This window comes from Geospiza fortis, unplaced genomic scaffold (genome assembly GCF_000277835.1).
Source record: "Geospiza fortis unplaced genomic scaffold, GeoFor_1.0 scaffold43, whole genome shotgun sequence".
In the NCBI taxonomy this organism is placed as follows: domain Eukaryota; kingdom Metazoa; phylum Chordata; class Aves; order Passeriformes; family Thraupidae; genus Geospiza; species Geospiza fortis.
In genome coordinates this window covers 724,440-743,582 of record NW_005054431.1, presented here as the reverse complement: position 1 = coordinate 743,582, position 19,143 = coordinate 724,440, and the positions used below count along the sequence as shown (strand labels likewise).

Below are 19,143 nucleotides of genomic sequence, written 5' to 3'. Positions count from 1 at the left end.
CAGAGCCCGTCGGGCTGGCACTGAGCCTGGCCTAACAGGCTGTGCTGAAAGGCAGGGCATTAACCCGGGCTCTGTGCCATGCACAGGCACGTTCTGGACCCAGGTTTCTGCCTGTGCTCAGAACAGCACTGAGCTGTGTGGATGGATCTCCTCATGGGAGCCTTGCTTTGGGCCCTGCCTTGCACGCCCCTTTGCAGCTCAGTGTTTTTTGGAAGTTCAGTATTTACTCAGGTGAATGAATCCCAAAACAAACATTAATATCTGCTGCTGGAAATCATGGCTTTGGCAAAGGGTTTTTTTGGTGAGCTTAACACAGTATTGTTCTTCCAATCTGGCTAACCTAATGTGAACAGTCTGTTGGCATTGATTCAACGAAAGGATTTGAAGGTGTGGCCTTAATTTGGAAATACAGTAAATCAGTGTAGCCATTAATGTCTGCATAACTTCATAAACTGTTAGGTCCTAATGACAAAAGCAAAAGAAATCCTGGTTTGAGCATTACTTTTCATAACGAGTGTACCTGGCATTCCTTATGCCTTTTCAAGTGCTCCCTTGACTACTTATCTATATCCAGGAGCTGCAGATGTTTATGACAATAAAATATCAGATAATTTATGGTGATACTGTAGCTTTTGTAGTTGCTGCTCCTGCAAAAACACTGCAAAGTGTTGAACTGATTAGATTTATGATTTTACCTCAATGAAAACTTCGCAGACTCCATTTTCTTTCTGCAACTGTTCTTTTCCATGACTGTTTTAATGTCAGAATTTCAGGAGAGGAAAAAAGCTAGGTCTTGATCCAAGTGGAAAATTGGTTTGCTAGACCGTCATTTGTGCCATCCATTCTCGGTTTTCTCCATTATGTAAACAAACGGCATTTATTAGACTCATAAGCACTTCGTGTGAATGTTGCTACTCAAATCTTCTGCTCTGTTCTTTATGGTTTCTTATGATTTCAGCTTTTATTAATAAACAAAAAAAAAAAAATTAGTCCTGAAAACAAATTATCTCTGCTGTTTCTTTTTGAACCTGCACCCCAGAGTGACACCATTTGAGGAGACTGTTCTCCCCCTTTGTTCATCCTGTCCTGACTGGGGTGCAGGGAGGCATTTCCTTGTTAACTGAGCTAATTCCAGAGCTGAGGGATAGCCTGGTTCAGCACTGTGCTTTGGTCAGCTCTCCTGGGTGGAGCTGGGGCTGCTGAAGCTCTGGTAAAATTATCACCAGTTTTTTTTATTCTGCTCATTTCATGCTCAAATTAAGTAGGCCAAAACTTTTTGGAAGAGTTCTACTGAAGCAGGTGTAATTTCACTTTTGCCATTATGATGGATTTATGGTTTGGGTTTTTTTTTTTATGATTCTTTGGGTATTTTTAAACCAATTCAGGACTTTTTTTTCTTGGTATTTTCGGGGGTTTTATTTGTTTTATAGACACTCCCTAATTTTAAACTTTCAAACAAAAAGCATAATGCAGCATCAATGAAGCCAGGAAGATAAGATTACACAGCTGGCCAGCTTGTTTTTCAAATTAACCTTTATAGTGTAATAGATGGCTAGGAAAGATAACTTGAATAAAATCACTGTAATTGCCATTTCTCTCCTTCAGGTGTGCTGGGAATACAAAACTGCTATTGAACACACTGTGCATCAAATTAACGTATTTTACCAGTGATGGAAAGTATTGTGAACGAAAAGTGGGATTTCTAAGGAAGGATAATTTTCTCAGTAGCATACAGATTTTCCCAGGTTAAGCTAAATAGTGAATATTAGTCATTGAAAGTAGAACTTCTAATGCCTAATTATTTCTTTTGGCTGGGTCTCAAGCCCAAGACTGGTACAAAAGCTGTAACTGTGAACCTATTTTTTTTTTCTGTTTAGCTATCACAACAGAAAAATTTGATAACTTGTGTGCAAATATCCAGTTAATTTGCTGTTTTAGATGTCAAATGAACTTCTGAAGTCAGACTCATGTGTTATTAGCAACAAACTGTTCAGACAAAAGATCTGGCTGTCCCAGAGTCCTATTCCAATGAAAGCAGCTGATATCAAAGAGCAAACTTAAACACTTACCCTGTTGCTGTCAGAGACCTGTCACCCATAGGATTACCCACACAATCCTATCCTGAACAGATTTGGCTTTGGTTTTTCCCATTTGTTTTTTGAATGTCTGTAGATTTTCATTATCCATGGGTGGACTCCTGGTTAAGCCACCACTTAACCATAGTAGGTTATCTTAGTTATCCTTCACAAGGAAGACATGTTTCATCACACTTTGTCTCTGCAGTGCACATTTCTGCTAGATCATTTTTTGACAGGTGCAAGTTTTCTAAACAATGACAGGATCTTGTAAATTGATGTAATTCCCTGGCTTTCCTTTGCATTCATTATAGCAATTAATGATGGCAGCTACTGGGGTAGCAACAGCTTCTTATATTTGGAAATAGGTGATCTTTAAGGTCCCTTCCATCCCAACCCATTCCATGATTCTGTCTCAGAGACATCTTCAAGACACTGTGAGTTCACATGGCATCTTTTTTCTGCTGAGCAGTGCTTGGCTGTGTGTGCATCAGAGATCAAATATTTTGATGTGAGTATCTGTTTAAGTGTCTCATCTTAGAGCAAAAGACCTGAATTGGCCTGTTTCATTCTAGGGGTGTAAGCAGTTGTGTTCTGGCTGGGGTGGCTCTGTGTGCACAGCCCTGGGGATGTGGGAAAGTCACAGCAAAGTGTAGGAGAAGGATGACACATTGGGTTACTTGATCCAGTTTTCCTTTGGCATTGCAAATCTCCATGTTACGTGCTGAGCCTCGTGCCCAAACCCAGCAGAGAACACCCATCCACAGGGGCCAGGCGCTCTCTGCACTTCACCCCTGAGATCAGGGTTACTGTTCAGCGTTCTGCACTTGGTGAGGGTGTAAGAAACACTTAATTTTAGCCCACACAGGAAATTTGGGGCAGCCAGGTGCCTGCCTTACTCATTATTCAGGCCTGCAAGGCTGTCCTTGGGGCAGGCAGCTCTGCAGGATCACTGGAGGGGCACTTTCCTCACACTGGATACCCCCTTTCCTGCCATTAATCATGGAGAATGCTTTCCTGACACCCTGGTTGCTGCTATGATTACACTGACCTCCCAGACAGGGGTATTCTGTGTTCAAAATGGATCTGACAGCATGGCAGTGTTAGATGCTTCAGCTTCTCCCAAGGAGAGGAATGAAGAATCTTAAAACATTTTGAGTTGGAAGGGACCCACTAGGATCATCCAAGTCCAATCCTGGATATGTAGAACAAGTCATTCATACTCATTTTCACTTCCACGTGTTTTCTTCTCTGCCTTCTGTGCATGTTCCTCCAAAACTTTCCCTGTGTCTCAGGAGCAACTCTTTGTAAGATTCTGTAATTTCATCTCTCTGTGGTGTTTTGTGCTTTTCTTCTAACCTTTCTTGCTGTTTCTAAGCCCAGAATTCAAACTGCCTCACCCTGGGAGTCCTTGGCCTCTCAGCTTTTGGATATTCCTGGGTGAGGTAAGCTCTCTGCATTAAATATCCCTGGTCACCAGTTAGGGAGATTTATAAATTACTCTTTTAGACTCAACTTGTAACCTTTAGGGAAAGCTACCTTGGGTGAGTTGAATTCCAGGAAGGATTTTATGAAAAGTACTGCTGTACCTTTCTGTATCACATTTATTCCTTCTTTCCACTTGTAATGAAGTCCACTTTTTATAAAACACCTTTGAGCTACCTTGTAAAAATCTGACCTAGAAATGAAATGGCACAATACTTTTCATTCTGGAATATGTCTGAATATTTAGTGAAATACTTGTTTTGTCTGGTGCTAGGATATTGGGCAATTAAGAGGAACATGTATCACCCAATGTATTCAATATTAAGAAGTCAGAACAAACCACTCATTTGAGCTGATTTTTTGTTCTCCTCCTTGGAGATAATTGGATTTAAAGGGATCAAAGTGGCAAACGGGATCCTTCTAGTTTACTTACTCTTTTGTTATAGCTCCTCAGTGAATATTTTTCTGCCAAAAGTGAGAGTACTTTATTCTTTTCTAACTGATATTTTGGGAATTCACTCTTTTCATGGGCCTCATTTGCTCAGTTTCTGTTTGATTCTGCTGCAAATCTGAAAGACTTCTTTTTTCCCCCTTTTTTTTTCTGTATTTTCTTTTTAAAGCCTGTAAAGACAATCCCAGGCTTAAGATACTGATCTTTTTAATGGAAAGAAATGAGAATTAGGGAGGCAGCAGTAGATGGTAATTCACATTTTCATTTTTATGCAAACTTGTCTTTCCTGCAAGCATTATAATGATAATAAATGAAAGTTGTTTCCGAAGTGGGAACGCTGCCACTCAGAGATTGTGCGCTGACAACCTAATTGATCTATTCTCTCTGCAGCAGAAATCCCCTTCTTTATCTCTTAAGTAGGCATTTGAAGAGGTGCTTTTACCTAATCTTTTGGGCTCACCTGTCTTGAAACCTTACCACCTCTTGATGTTGAACTTCCGCGTAAATTATCATGGGCTGCTGCATTTTTCAGCTCGTTTTTTACTCTCCTGCCTAATGGATCCCGAGGAATCTTCCTGGCAAGGGAAGAGCACAGTTGGTATGGACCATCAAAGGATGGCAGAGGGAAATTTATTTCTGGGTGGTAAAGACCCAGGGTCTACACGCAAGGCGTGCCAGGAAGAAGGAAGGAAATGTCCTGGCCAAGCTGCTGTGTTTCCCTTGTGGAGTTTGGGAGTTTGGTGGACAGGCTGGGGTGGTTCTGGATGCAGGAGCTGTGGTGGGAGAGAAATAAAGGATAAAACCACAGGTGAAGCTCAGCATTGATCCCTCCTCTCATTATCTGTTCAGAGGAGTCCCTGTGTCCCTCCACCTGTGTGCTGTGAGGATGGGCACTAACATCCTGCACAGGGGAGCCCTGTGAGCTGGTGCCTGTCCCTGGAGAGCCCGGCAGGGCAAGGGAAAGGCACTTTCCCTCCCCACCGTGAGTTCCCTGAGGCGTTTGGCAAGGCGAGCCTCTTCTCAGGTTGCCAAAGCCCAAGACAGGCGTCAGGACATGGGTGCAGAGCCTAGAGAGAGACACACACAAACGAATTATTCATGCAGAGAACTGAAAATGCTGCCCTATTCCTTCCTTTCATGCAGTGCTCAGCCCTGTAACCCATATTTTTGGGGTGTATTTGTAATGTAAATTGCTTTCTGCATCAAGCCCAGGGAGGATCTGAACTATGATCTGAACTGTGTGCTAGCTCTGGCAATGGTCCGGGGGTTATTTCAGGGGTCTGCACCACAGTGCCCAAGGTCTGAAGACAAAAATTAACAGGATAACAAGCCATCACCATCTTTTCCCTTTAGGTATTTGCTGTGTGAGGCAGCCTCTGAGGTTCAGAAGCTGCCACATCCAACACTGCATGAGGTAGCAGCGTGAGCTCACTAGTGAAAGTGAACTATAATTTATTAGCCATACCAGGAGCTAATAAACCAGCTTCCCCTGCAGTTCCACAGGGTTTTGATGCATGATACACAATAAAGCAGCAGCCCAAAGGGGTGTAACCACGGAACCAGGCTCTTATCCATGGAAAACCTTGTTCCTTAAAAATGAAATGCTTCACATTTTTATTTTCTGCTCTAAGACATGAGATCAACGACGGAAAGACTTTCACCCTTGCTCTGACAGAAGTGAATTTTGGATGCTACAAATTGCTTTCCTATGAGTGCTCTTTCTTGTTGCTACTCCTTCCTGTAATTACACTGACTTTGTTTGCCAGATGTTCAGTGACAACATTATACCGCTGTAGTCTGTTTTCCAGTTGCTTTATTTGTTCCAAGGACAACTCCTTTCTTGCCTTTCCTTTCGGGGAGGAAATAGACAAAGAGGGGAGAAAAAAAAATCCTTTACAAATGTTTTAAAGTGCAGAGACCGGGACAATGGGTTTTCCCCCCCTCTCTCTGTCTAACTGAAACAATGAAAGTCCTGCACTTTAATCTTCTTAGCCCCAGGGGTCTTCTAATTATTGCAGCTGTTGCACAGGCTTATGCATAGTGAGTCCTCCTTCCCATTCATCTCGGAGGCTCTTTCATGTCCATTAGCTCCTCGCTGGAAATGGAGGAGCCTCCAGCTCTGAGAATAGGTGAAGTTTACCTTGTGGATCAGGGCGAGGAGAACAAAGCATTCCCCGAGTTCCTTTCCAGGATTTACAAATGACCAAAGGCTCTTCTTTGCCTCGGCGAAATCCACTTTAAATTGGCTGGGATTTTAACTCTTTAGTCCTGCCTTGTTCAGGTGTCACACGGCTCTGCCAGGGGAGGAGGGGCAGTGGTGCTTCCAACATGGAAAAAAAAAAAAGGAAGGAATGAGAGGTGAGATAGCTGGTTGTGGAAAATGCACTCATATGTTTAAGCAGCAGAAGCTTTAAAAAAAAATACAGTTTTAGAGAAATATGTTGCCATTCCCTCTAAGGTAACAAACCTTTTGGTGGCTGTACTGAGAAGCAGAAACTCTTGTACCCAGTTTGAAGTCATAGACTATCCCTTTAACAATTTCTGAAAAAAAATTTTTATGAAAAAGAGAAATCCAAATTCACACAAAATACATTTTAATTAGGATTAAAACAACAAACTAAATTAACAAATTGCTTCATGTAATTGGGTATATCTGACTCAGAATCAAATATGCTTTATTACATAAACACCAATGTTATAAAAAAGAAAGTTTTAAAATGCTTGTATATGTTCAAAAATAATAAATAGATTAGCCAGATGCACAGCTTGTGTCTATTATTATGGGTTCACAGTTGTGAAACAGGGTAAATATTTTATCTGCTTCTGTTGGGAGCTCTGTAAAAGTTGTCCATTTTTAAATTCTAGATCCAGAACACCCAGCAGGCCACCTGAAATGCTGTTTTTATTTACTTCTGTGCTACTAATACAGCAATCCTCATTTGTACCAGCAGGTGTTCTGCTCACAGTTTCAACCACTGCTACTAAATTCCGAATATATTAAACCAAATATTTTTATGTATACTGCATGTTAAAAAAAAAATCACCAGATAATATTTTTTGTGATTTTAAGGTTTAAATGCTGATGTTGGCTAACTCTGTGTTCTGGGGTGTGGGGCTGTGGGGAGCAGGGTGTCCCCCATCCCCACTGGGGCATTCCTTTGGCTCCCAGCGCAGGATGAAGATGCCCTTTGGAAGCTGTCCCTGTTTTCTCTGCCTGTTCTTGAAATCTGCTCAGAAATTGTTTGGAACGGTGTTGTGGGGCCTGAGCCAAATAATGCAGTGAAATAACCTAACAATTTAACACCCTTAATGGTTGAATTTCAGGCACCTGGGAAGTTTAATGTAATGATACAAACACAGACATAATTTTCCGGGGTGTATTCTTCACTTGTCACTGTTGCCAAACAACACTTGGACCCATTTGAAGCTGAAATTACACTGTTGCTTGGAAGAAGCTGTTTGTGATGGGTTTTGTCAGTTCTGAAAGGCATTTTATAGGGATGCTGGTGGTCTGCAAGCTTCCAGTTAGTGGCTGCAGCTGGTGTGTGACTCCCTATTAAATGATGAAATATGGGGATTCCCAGCCTTTCCTCTTTTATTTCCTGTTTCTCTGTGAGTGGCTTTGATAAAAAAAAATGATGTCTGATGGCTGAGTAGTTTTCAGATAACATCTTCTGTATTATTTTCTTAGTGAATCATGACAAGAAGAAAAATGTGAACTCTCTGCTTCTTGGCCATATGCAGATTTTTGATGGCTGGCAAGACTTTACTAAATTTGTCTGCATGAGAAAAAGGTTTCTAAATAAGTTGGAAATTCTTGCATCAACAATTTGCTAAGTGACCTGTATTTCTATTTGCTTGTGGACTACCAGACTTTATCTTTCAACAATGCTCTAATAACAAAGACTTATTGTAAAATTAGTTATTCCTACAATATTACTATTTTCCCAAACTATATTACGTTATGCTGTTTCCTCATCATTAAGTACTCCAGTAAAACCATCAGAGAAAAGGAACATTCAATGGTTTAGGGGCTTGTTTTGTTTTGTTTTCTTTCCATTCTCTGGTTGTTTTATGGTGTTGAAACACTTTTGAGAATTTTAGAGTGCAATTAGGTATTGCAAGGGACATGCCTTTGATGCTAAACTGTAAAAGACAGTGGTAATAGGGGGAAATGATTTTGTTAAGTGGGATGGCTGCTTTCTGCCACTTCAGTGCCCTTTATGGTTTGTTCTAGCTGTTGTCAGATTCAGTGGGAATTGTGTGTGTGTAGAAAACAGAATGTGGCTTCTAAACAGATCCTGCTTTAAACAAAACCATCTTCACACCAGGCCTCCCTCTCCAAAGGTCTGACGTGCTCCAGAAGCTGCTGCAATTGTCAAGGTCCTTTTCAGAACCAGAAAAACCACAAATAAATTCATGCTTTGTTTTGTTTGTACCATCTGTGGTGTGTGCAGCAAAATATGGCTATGGAAAATTGACCAAAATCCATATAGTGATAAATTATGTATTTGTAGTCATATTTGATGTGTAGAAACAGACATTGCTGATTAGTGAATCTGCTTCAAAAAAGTGCATTTTTGGGGTATTTTGTCATTACTGGTAGCAGCCACTAGAGGGGGAACATAATTTATACCGTGATATCCCACATTTTCGTGTTGTTTTTCATTTTGCCCACCTGTTTTCAGCATTGTGGCAACACCTAGGTGAGGCTACAGAGCAGTGATGGCTGCAGGAACAACCCAAAATGTGCCACTGATGGGGTTTTTTGGTTTACAGAGTGGTGATGTTGTGGAAACAACGCAAAATGTGCCACTGATGGGGTTTTTGGGTTACAGAGTGGTGATGGCTGTGGAAACAACCCAGAACGTGCCACTCATGGGGTGTTTTTGCCTTCCAGGTGTTGTGTTTCACTACCGGGCTGCCACAAGCAGGTACACCCTGAATTTCACACAGGCCCACCAGACCTGCCGGGACAATGGTGCTGTCATGGCCAGCCCAGAGCAGCTGAAAGCAGCCTATGAGGATGGGTTTGAGCAGTGTGATGCTGGATGGGTGTCTGACCAGACTGTCAGGTGAGGCTTTCAAAATGCCCCTTTACGTTTTTACCCAAAATTTGCATGCCTGGTCTTTGTAGATCAAAACTGTTGTTTTGCTGTAATTGGTGCCTTGGAGTGGCTGCCTAGAACAGAGGCTGGATAATATTGAGAGAATAAAGTGGTTATTTATTAAAGGACTTCAAAAGGTGCATCTTGTGTAGTCAGAAGCCTCGCAGAGGCTACACACAAGATGGACAATGGTCACAAGTTTTTTACACAATTATAAGTTTGGTCCATTTGCATTTTAGGGATTAATCCTCCAATTCCAGCTTCAGGTAATGAAGTAATTTACCCCCAGCTTGCTCTCCCCTAGTTCACTTTTGTTTATACTTTCAGGGCCTGAGGCTGTAGGGTGTCCTTGAGTTTCAGGCCCAGAGGGATTTTGTCTGACCCAAATGTGAAGACAGCCGCTAACAGTCTGTATGGAGTTCAGAGTTATACCCTAAAGCAGCACAGGATTTGAAAAATATAAAAGCTAAAATTCTAAGGCATCGTAACAATAAATTTTCTGCATTTCCAGGTATCCAATTAGACATCCAAGAGTTGGCTGCTTTGGAGATAAGATGGGAAAGAAAGGAGTCAGGACCTACGGGCGCCGCTTCCCTAACGAGACTTACGACGTTTATTGCTACGTGGAGCACATGGAAGGTGAGATGGGTCTACAAAGCCTGGAAGTGTGCTGCAAGGCTTAAAAAGTGACTGGGGAGCATAATATGGAGGAGCAGAGAGGGAGAAAATTCCATTTAAAATAGGTTTTGGCTGCTCTGGATCTGAAGGGAGCTGCCAAATGCAGGGAACCTACAGTTTGTGGTCCTGCAGGTCCTAATTAAAGGCCAGTGTGGAGTCTGCAGAGAGGCAGTCAGGGTTCAAGCTGCCTATAGTTCGTGCAGCAGATCTCACCAAAGTTGCTGTTGAAGTGTCTTATTTTTTGAATCTTATATAAAAGTGTTTTCAAAAAAATGCATTTAATGTTTGAGAAACTGTGTGTGCTATATATAAGTATTTACCAAGATAGATGTAGTATGTGTGCTAACTGTATTACAGTTCATAAAGTATGTAATTAAGTCCTTTTATATGTCCATGGCATAAAATTAGACAGATATTGAATTGCCATCTATGTTTAATAGTATCTTCTTAATAAAGGGTCATCTCAGGTTCAGAAAGAAACAAATGAGAAAAAAGTTTGTAGTTTCTGTGCGTAGTTTAGTAAAATTATTACAGAGGTACTTTGCAACCAGGATTAAAGTATATTTTCCATTTACTACAGTGGCCTGAGTGTGTCACAATGCTGTCTGTTTGACAGGTTTTTATTCCATGCCAGTTCTACAATTCCTTTCTAAAAAACCCTTGATAATTCCTAACTAAACATTCTCAGGGATGGTCCTTGTCTATTACACATTTAATTTAGTGCTCTTAAAGTCAGCAGAACAATAAATTAACCTTGGCTCTGAGCAAGCCTGCCTTTGTAGGTGTACATATATTTTTAAAAAGCAATTGCAAAGTGCAAGTGTTCAATGTTTGCTTGTAATCTGTCTTAAATAAGATATAGATTAGGTCATGCAAATTTTTCTCCTGCTGTTGACTTAGAGAGATTTTAGTTACTGAAATCAGTAAGTGTTTTAATTTTAGTAGCTGAAGATCTGTCCTAGACAACTTGGAGATTTATGCAATACAAGCAACACAGGTATTGCAAAGCCTCCAGAAAACATATATGCTTGAGAATTTGTAACTTGAACTTGAAAATTAAGTGACAGAATTTTGTTAGTGCTTTTCATTGTCTTAATTTTAGTTATGTCCCATTCACATGTGTCAGTGAGCAGCACCTGTGAACATCTACAATTCATGGCATTTGATCCTCCATCAGTCCTTAATGGGACTGGATTCTGAATCTCCTCTAAATCAATGCTTTTAAGTTCAGTTTGTATCTTTCCTAGCTTATAAAAAAGAAAGTTTAGTCAAAAACCTAACCTGTATGATTCCTGGGTGAAGAACAATCTCTTGCTCTTTTCCCTCTTCAAGAACAGAGAAGTGTAACTAATACAGAGCAGATTGTCCTGGGTGCATATGAACCAGCAGTTTCTCAGGGTCAAAATTTATCACTAAACTTTCAAAAATAAAACTTGAGTCAAAACTGAAGCATTTTTCACTGAGGCTGATGGTGTCTGCTTGGAACAACCTGGAACCAGATTGGTGTGTGGCTCAAAGAGGCTGCAGTGACTGTGCAGTCCTCATGGATGAAAATGCACAGGTTCTCAATTTCTCATGGACATTAATTGGTTCTTCTTTGTTATAAAATTTTATTTGCCAAGATTTATGACCTGGTTTTCCTCTCTGGATGCATCTACACTTCTGTCCCACTGTTGTGGCCTATCAGCTGGACTGTGGTGTCATGATCTGCTTATATATGAAAACATCCAGATTTTAACAAATACATAAGCTAGAGCGCAATATTGTAGAGATTTGGTTCATCATATTGCATTCATTATAAGGAACAAGTTTAATGTCAGATTGTTATAATAATTAGCCAAAGACACTCCCCAACTTTTCCCTTTTGTTGTTTTTGGAGTTTTTTTGGTTTGGTTTGGGTTCCTTTTGTTTGTTTTGTTTGTTTTTTTTAGGCTTGGGTATTTTTGGTTGGTTGGTTGTCTTGTTTGTTGGATTTTGTGTGTGTATGAGAGAGATTTTATTATTATCTTATTCTCTCAGAACTTTTAAAATAATCAGGACTGTGACAACAACTTCTATGACCTCCAAGAGGAGTTTATGGGTGCAGGGCATAGAAACAGTGTAGGTAGGTTCTGCTGACATGCAGAGGAGTTAAATTATTCTGTTTACATAAGGAGAAACAGGCACATGCTGAGGAAAAGACACAGTGTCACATTGTGGTGTAGTGCAGGATTAACCACTCCTCAGTGCCTTCACAGAAACTTGAGCCTCTGAGCCAGACTCCCTTTTCCAGGTGGGGCTGAGGAGCCAAGGTGGCTTTGTCTGTCTAACAGGAGCAGTTTCTGACAGGACAGAGGTTAATTTGGAGTGAGGAGGAGCTTGTTAGCATCTGTGAGTTTATACTTCAGAGCAACTCACCCACAGAAGATGGAAATTTAGAATGTCAGTGGAGTTATTGGAAAGTTGAATTAAACTAGATTGCTGTGTTGGTAAGAAACTTATAGACCAAGAGCTAAAATTGTGCCAGATTTCTGATGGCCCAAATGTTCTCCAAAGGTTAATCTTGCAAGGTGTGACCTTTAGCTTAATTCATAGCAAAATGAATCCATGGCACTTAGGGTGTGCTTAAATACAACTTTTTCCATGTGAATTTTAAAGCTCATATCTGTGTACCCTGCCATGATTCAATGCCAAATCTATTAGACTTGCTTGCACTAAAGAGGTCCTTATTTGGAGGGTCTGTGTCAGTGGAATGACTATTCATGGCACAAGCCTGACTAATGATATCGAAATTTGGGCTATAACGAGGGTCTCACCATTGAAGTCATTGAACACTTATTGGTCTGTTGGCTGCTGTTGGTCTGTTACCCCAGAAGGCCATAAATGGTGGTGGGAATTCTTGCAATACATTTTAAAATAAATGTGCACTGAATTTGCAGGACTAATTTGGGTATTTGCACTGAGGATTTGTAGGAGCAACTCCATCTCGATTTTATTCCTTTTTGGCCGTGTGGAATCAGGAAGTTAGCCAGAGACATGGATTTCTCCTTAAATCACAAACTATTAGCTTAAATTGAAACCAGTTATCTAGGCTAACTCTTGCCATTTCCTTGTTCTGAGGAAAGCCAGAGAGATTAAAGACTGCACAATTCTAATTTAAATAGTATGAGTTTTGCTGCAACAGTCAGAAGAATAACTATGGGAAGGATTGAAAATTTTTGAGCTCCTGGAGATAAAAATGAGAACGTGGAGTCAAGTATCATTAAAAAGGTACTAGGCATGGCATTTTATTACAAACCGTTTCACATTCCTCATATTTCATCACTTATTTCAGTGTACCAAGCACTAACAGAAACATTTAGGGTACTTTTAACTGCAGGGAGTGATTTATGAGTAAAGATTTTAAAGTGATTGAGCTGCAAAAGTTTGGGTGAGGATCCTTTAACACCACCAGCCAAAGGGGTGTCTCCTGTGGTGTGATCCCTTGGATGGAGATGGGTGGTGGGTGAGGAAGAGTTTGAATTCTTCAGACAAGCAGTGTGTGGTTATTTGGTATCAGAGATGGAGATAGAGCCACCACCAAAGCCCACTGGAGCGAGTTTGTGCTGAGCCAAAGCACAAGCCACCCCGTCAGGATTGTCTGCTGGCCAGAACCCATCAGAGCCCATGTATGCCTGACAAGCCTCCCTCATGTGCAGATGGGGCCCTCACGCTAACAGAGTTATTTTTGGGGTGTCTGTGGGGAAGATTGTACAGCCCTCCTTCCATGCACCACCTCCCCCCAACAGTGAGAGCAGAGAAGAAGGATAAAAACCAAAACCAGATGTCCTTCGAATACTTTCCACCTACTCTCATGCGGTTTTGCTGTTGTCATGGATATTTCTGTGAGAGTGATAGTCATGATTAAAGGAATCATAGTCTAAAATGTGGCCTCAGGTGAGAAGTTTCTTCTGTGTTTTGGGCAGCTAAAGATCTTCTCTGGGGTCTATTCTGATTCTGGAGCAACTAGATTAGGTTTCAAAAGTGGGACACAGAGAAAATCAGTTTTTTTCTCTAGTTCAGGGCCTGTGGTAGAATTATCATAGTTTCAGTTATACTGGACACTTATCCAGCCTTAACCCCTCATGCAGGGTTAAGTTCCCAAGAGGATTCCTGTTCAGCCAATGGGTCTGCACAGAATAGACTCAAGACATTCAGGAAAGTTTAGCTAAATCATTGCTGCTGTGCATCAAAAGGAATCAACTGGCTTGTTCTGATGTGCAAGAGAAAAAGACTTCTTCATCTTGTCCAGCCTCCTGCTTTAAAGTTGAACCAAGCTGCTTAGATGTTTGTGGTTTTCCAGCCCTGCAGAATGGTTTTGGTAATTAGTGACTTTGTTAAGGACACCTCTTTATTAAAGGTGTCAAGAGAACCAGCCCTGAGCAGCAGAGAAAGAGAGGAGGGGGATGAGGAAGTTCGTGGTCCCAAAGGCACAAGGGTAAATGTTTTAGTGCTCAAAGTGGTCATGGTATTCCTGCCTCTTTGCACACTTGACCATGTCCTAGGAATGAAGTTTTGAACAGATTACACATTTTTAAGGAAAAGAAAGTTGTGATGGCAGTGCCTCATGACTGCCTGGGTTTTGACCTGCCGGCTGTGTCCAGGTGAGGAGCATTAATCACAGGTTACAGGTGCAGGTGAGAAAATGCCCTTAGAATGCTCTATAAAACATTAGCAAAGATGGCATTTTGTCACTCTTAGCCAGATTTTGTCTCCGACCCAGGGTTTTGTCTCTACCCAGCTGTAGTCACAGAATCCAGGAGCTCTAACACTCTCAAAGGACATCTCTGCTTGATGAATTTGGTGGGTTCCAACTCTCAGAAACAAATGAATAAATGAATAGGTCTGGAGTTCACCACAGGCACATTATGCTAAAAAAAAAAAAAAAGGGAAAAAAAAAGGTAGCTCCCAAATTCTTAGTGGGAGATAGTGTTTCTTCTCAAACAAAACTATCACAAAAGAACTGAAATGAAAAGGCAGTGGAAAGTTTTTTGTCTTGGTTTGTTTTTGTTTTTTGGCTTTTTTGGGGAGTTTTTTTTTTTTTTTTTTTTTTTTTTTTTTTGGTTTTTTTGGGGGTTTTTTTTTTTTTTTTTTTTTTTTTTTTTTTTTTTTTTTTTTTTTTTTATTGTGAGAGTGAACCATTTCCTCCTGTGGGAATGATTAACTTTTCATATAATCAATATCCCTCTGCATTTTCTAATGCCTGGCTTTGGATGACTGTGAAGGCTGTAGAATCTGAGCACCTGACCACAAGGTAAAGCTCATGAGCACCAAATTCCAAATGGGACAGTAATAATCACAGAATCACAGAATCATTAAGGCTGGGTAAGAAGAATTTTGAGATCATTAAGTCCAACCATCAACCCAGCACCACTACCCCAGTCAACAGAGGTTGTGTGTGGCTTTGGTTCTGGCCTGCCCTTCTTCCCACCTTGCTTTTAAGTTGTGTGATTCGTGACATTCACATCTACCAGTGTGCCCAGCTCACCCAGACATCTCCTGAGGAGAGAAAGTGAATCAAAGCAATGAAACTTTCTATAAAATCAACTGATAAGATTTTTAGAACTGATTCTTATAGAACTTAAATGTTTTCCTCAAGGATTGCAGGTGAATCAGCTTTTGTCTTCAAGAGAAAAATCTGACTTCTTCGTCTGCCCAGATGTTTTGTAAAGAGATGGAAAAAGCCTGACTTTCATCAGGTATCTCTTTTGACCAAGCAAAACAAACACATGTAAGAGGAAAATCCTGGGGATTCTTGGAGTGCAGTGACCGCTGAGGCTGCTCCATCAGCCTGAGGCTTGGTTTGGAACAGGAGCCAGCAATAACACACATTACATTATTGTCTGCAGCCTAAACACTGTCACGTTCTCCACCTTTCTTCATCTGCTGCCCTGAGCCCTGGGCTTTGCCTGCAGAGTATTGCTGAGTTACTCAGGGTGTGCTCCAGCTATAAAAACAATGCACGTGGCTGTTTAACACACACAGAACTGAATTTTCTCTGCCTGGTGTTGGTGGCTATGTCATTTGTTTGTCGAGCAGATGAGTTTTCCCTCTTAATTTCCTTGCTTTCAGGGTTTTGGCTGGGAAATTGAGGGGCTTCCAGTCATCTTAATCAAAACACTGTAGGAGTGTAGTGGGATCTGTCCTGCTGTTAAATATGGAAGCTGTTGTGCTTTCAAAAAGAGGAGTAAATTGTAGAGACTGCCTGGATTAAATACATTTCATTAACTTCAGAATGACTTTGCTTGCTTTTTAGAAGAAGATTTTGTGCAAGGCTTGAGTTCTTTTCTCTTTGATACTTTGAAGGAGTCAGATGTTTCAGTCATGTGCTAAAGTGAAGTAGATCAAGAAACCCCAGGAAAACTCACATATTTTAATTATTTTTTGTAAGGTGGTTTGAGAAGCTGGCAGAAGCAGAACAAACTTTCAAGTGTTTCTTGATTCACATATCAAGCAAGGCCTTTGTTGAACTCTTTCCTTGTTTTCCTCATTTCATCCCAACAATTTCTAAGCACGTTAAGTGCACATTTGATCACAGAGAATTTTAGTCTATTTCAAACTGGAGAGACAAATTGAGGAGTCATAGCTCCTAGAGTAATTTACTGCTATTTGCAATATGACTTTTGCCCATTACTTGATTTTTTAGAAATAAGAATTATGGAATCATAGAAAAATGCTCTCTAACTGGAGCAATTACAAGATTACATGCTTTAACATCTTTGCTCTTTATCTTATCACTAGCATTCCTGAAATAAATGCACATTTACTTGGTATAGGATGGAATTTTGCTCATTGCCCTGCTGCCTTTTTGCCTTCTTTGTGAGGTTATTGTCACAAATTCTTGAATACACCAATTAGGTGTCAAATACATTGGATTTCGTTTATTGGATTGTTTTGGTTAGGATGTTAAGATTGTTTATTGGATTGTTTTGGTTAAGATGTGTTTTTCCTTAAATATGTGTGGGGTTTTTTTTCCTTTTTTTCTTTTTTAATTGTGTTGGTTTGGTTTGGTTTTTTTTGTAAAACTATCCTTGACAAAGATGGTGTTTGTTCAACAGCAGCTGATTTTAACAGATGCACAAAATAAGCCCATGTGGGGTCAGTAGAATATATTCACTGCAGAGAAAGGTATGACACTCATCTTTTAAGTGTGCAGGATTATCACTATTGCAGACACATGCACACTCCAAGGCAAATTTGAGGCAGACTTCTGCCTAGAAAGTGCAGCTTGGGTAAGTCAGTTCTCTGCAGAGTGACCTCCCTTAAAGAAGAACCCTGCATTTTGAAATCTTACACCAAGACTTAACCCCTCACTAAGTTTCTCTGTCGTAACCGAGTGCAAATGACAGCCCAGATGAATAAATAGCACTAACTTTAATGATGTGGTGTACAAGCTCCATTTGGAGCCAGTGATCCAAATTACCTGATAGAGAAATTGCTTTTCTAATAACCTTGCACCGTTTACCCATTTTCCCATGTATTCTCTAAGTTTCTTTCAGAAGGAGTGTTGTGGGATTGCCTGCAATTATTTTTTTGTTAACAGAAGTCATGGAAATTCATTGTACTTCTCTCACTCACCTAACTGGACTGATATCTGCTGAATAATTACAATTAAATTGCATTTTAACTACTAATTTTCATAAACAACATGGCTGCTGTGAGAGGATCAGTGAACAGTTCTCAGAGCAGAGAGTGCTGCTCTGGAGAGGCCTTTCTTTGCTCCCCTGTTTCATGGTGCTGCTTTTGGGACATGACTGTGGGATAACTGCACCCATCACTCTGTGCTGGACATGGCAGCAGAGCTGGCAGGCAGATGCAGAAGGATGTAAAACAAAAAAAGATCATTTTCTGTGTGGTCTGAAGAGCTGAATGAGCCATTCTGAGGACAAATGACTCTTTGCTTCCCTTATCTGTCCCTCTACCTCCAAGCTGGGAGCTGCACACAATGTGCATAAAGCAAGTTACACTATGGGATTGGTGCTACAGCTGTAATAACAAATCAGAGCCTCTACCTAGGAGGAAAAAGAAAGCTGGCACCTTGCCTCCTTTCACACTTGCATTCCTTTCAGGCCCCTAACAAGTGTAATATTGATGTGAATGAAACTGCTCGGGGTGATGTAGTTTCTGTCTGCATTTTTTCTGTGTTCCCCTCAGACCTGTGCAAGGGTAAGACAGACTGGCTGCTGTGGAAAAGCAGTGTTTTCCACAACAGTGGCTGTTGTGTCCTGGCCTGCTGGGGCTGAAGGAGGGCATCGCTCTCTTGCAACAAATATTTTGATTTTGTGCTGCTGTTTTGTACACCAGCATCTCATTTTAGGTCTGCCTGGTTTCATCTGAAGTCTAAGCAAAAACTGGAAAAGGGTCAGTTTACTGCTTCATTCCCAGGACATGAACATGAGAGGCTTGACTTTTCTTTAGAGTGTTCGTGTGAATGAGGCAACCAAGACAACTGCACAATGGTGGTTTACCTTGGAAGCAAAATATTAGATGTGCTATTTGCTTTGTTTTAGTGTCCAGCTGGATGGCTATTGCTTACAAACTGTCATTCCTTGGAAGCTGAGCTACGCTATCAACATTGTAGACTAATTCAGCTTCTCCACACAAAGAGGGCTTTGTGCATGCAACATGTCTTGCGCATTTCCTCACCTTTGTTTCCAAATGGGACAAGAGGAAGACTGATGGAAGTCCAACACTAGAAGCTCTTCTAGAGCAGCCAGTGAAGAATATTTCCTGTTTTTTGAGCGTTTGAAGTGAGATTCTAGCAATGCCTAAAAGGGCCAGATAGGAGGCTTGCAGAAGTAGAACATTTGCTTTGTGGAAAAAATAAATTCTGATGGACTGGATTTAATTAACTCAGTTGAGCTGCAAATTCTACTCTAGCAGGGGTCACAGTGGAACCTCAGGGCTGCTGTTGCCTCTGCTAGAGATCAAGGGACTCAGTGTCCAGCCACAGTGTACTTCATGGCATAAAGTTTGCTTATAAATGCTCATGCTTTGTGGCAGTTTAACTTTCAAATTCGGGCCTGGAACATTTGGTTTACAGCTATCTGATTATTTTTCTCTTTAAGGAAAAAAAAATACTCGCGTTTTGGGAAAAAACATCCCCAACCTTGCAGGGCTCTGCAGTTGATTGATGGCGGAACGAGCTGCTCAGCCTTCGTTACCTTTTCTTTTTATTTCCTCCTGCAGATGAAGTGGTCCACGTCTCAGCCCCCCAGAAGTTCACCTTCGAGGAAGCTAGGGAGCTGTGTGAGGAGCGAGGAGGTGTCCTGGCTTCCGTGGGGAACCTCTACGTGGCCTGGAGGAACGGCTTTGACCAGTGTGACTA

At 41.0% G+C, this 19,143-nt stretch overlaps 1 protein-coding gene across 2 annotated transcripts in view; it reads left to right on the top strand.

Annotated features, from left to right (window-relative positions):
- The window catches only part of VCAN (versican), a 100,062-nt gene that overhangs the window by 14,898 nt on the left and 66,021 nt on the right, over nucleotides 1–19,143 (top strand). For both annotated transcript variants that reach the window (XM_031061910.1, XM_031061909.1), the window contains exons 4-6: nucleotides 8,912–9,086; nucleotides 9,631–9,758; nucleotides 19,005–19,143. The exon at nucleotides 19,005–19,143 is cut by the window's right edge and continues 146 nt beyond it. In XM_031061910.1, the coding sequence (XP_030917770.1) occupies nucleotides 8,912–9,086; nucleotides 9,631–9,758; nucleotides 19,005–19,143 (442 nt within the window). The remainder of the gene's footprint in view (nucleotides 1–8,911; nucleotides 9,087–9,630; nucleotides 9,759–19,004) is intronic.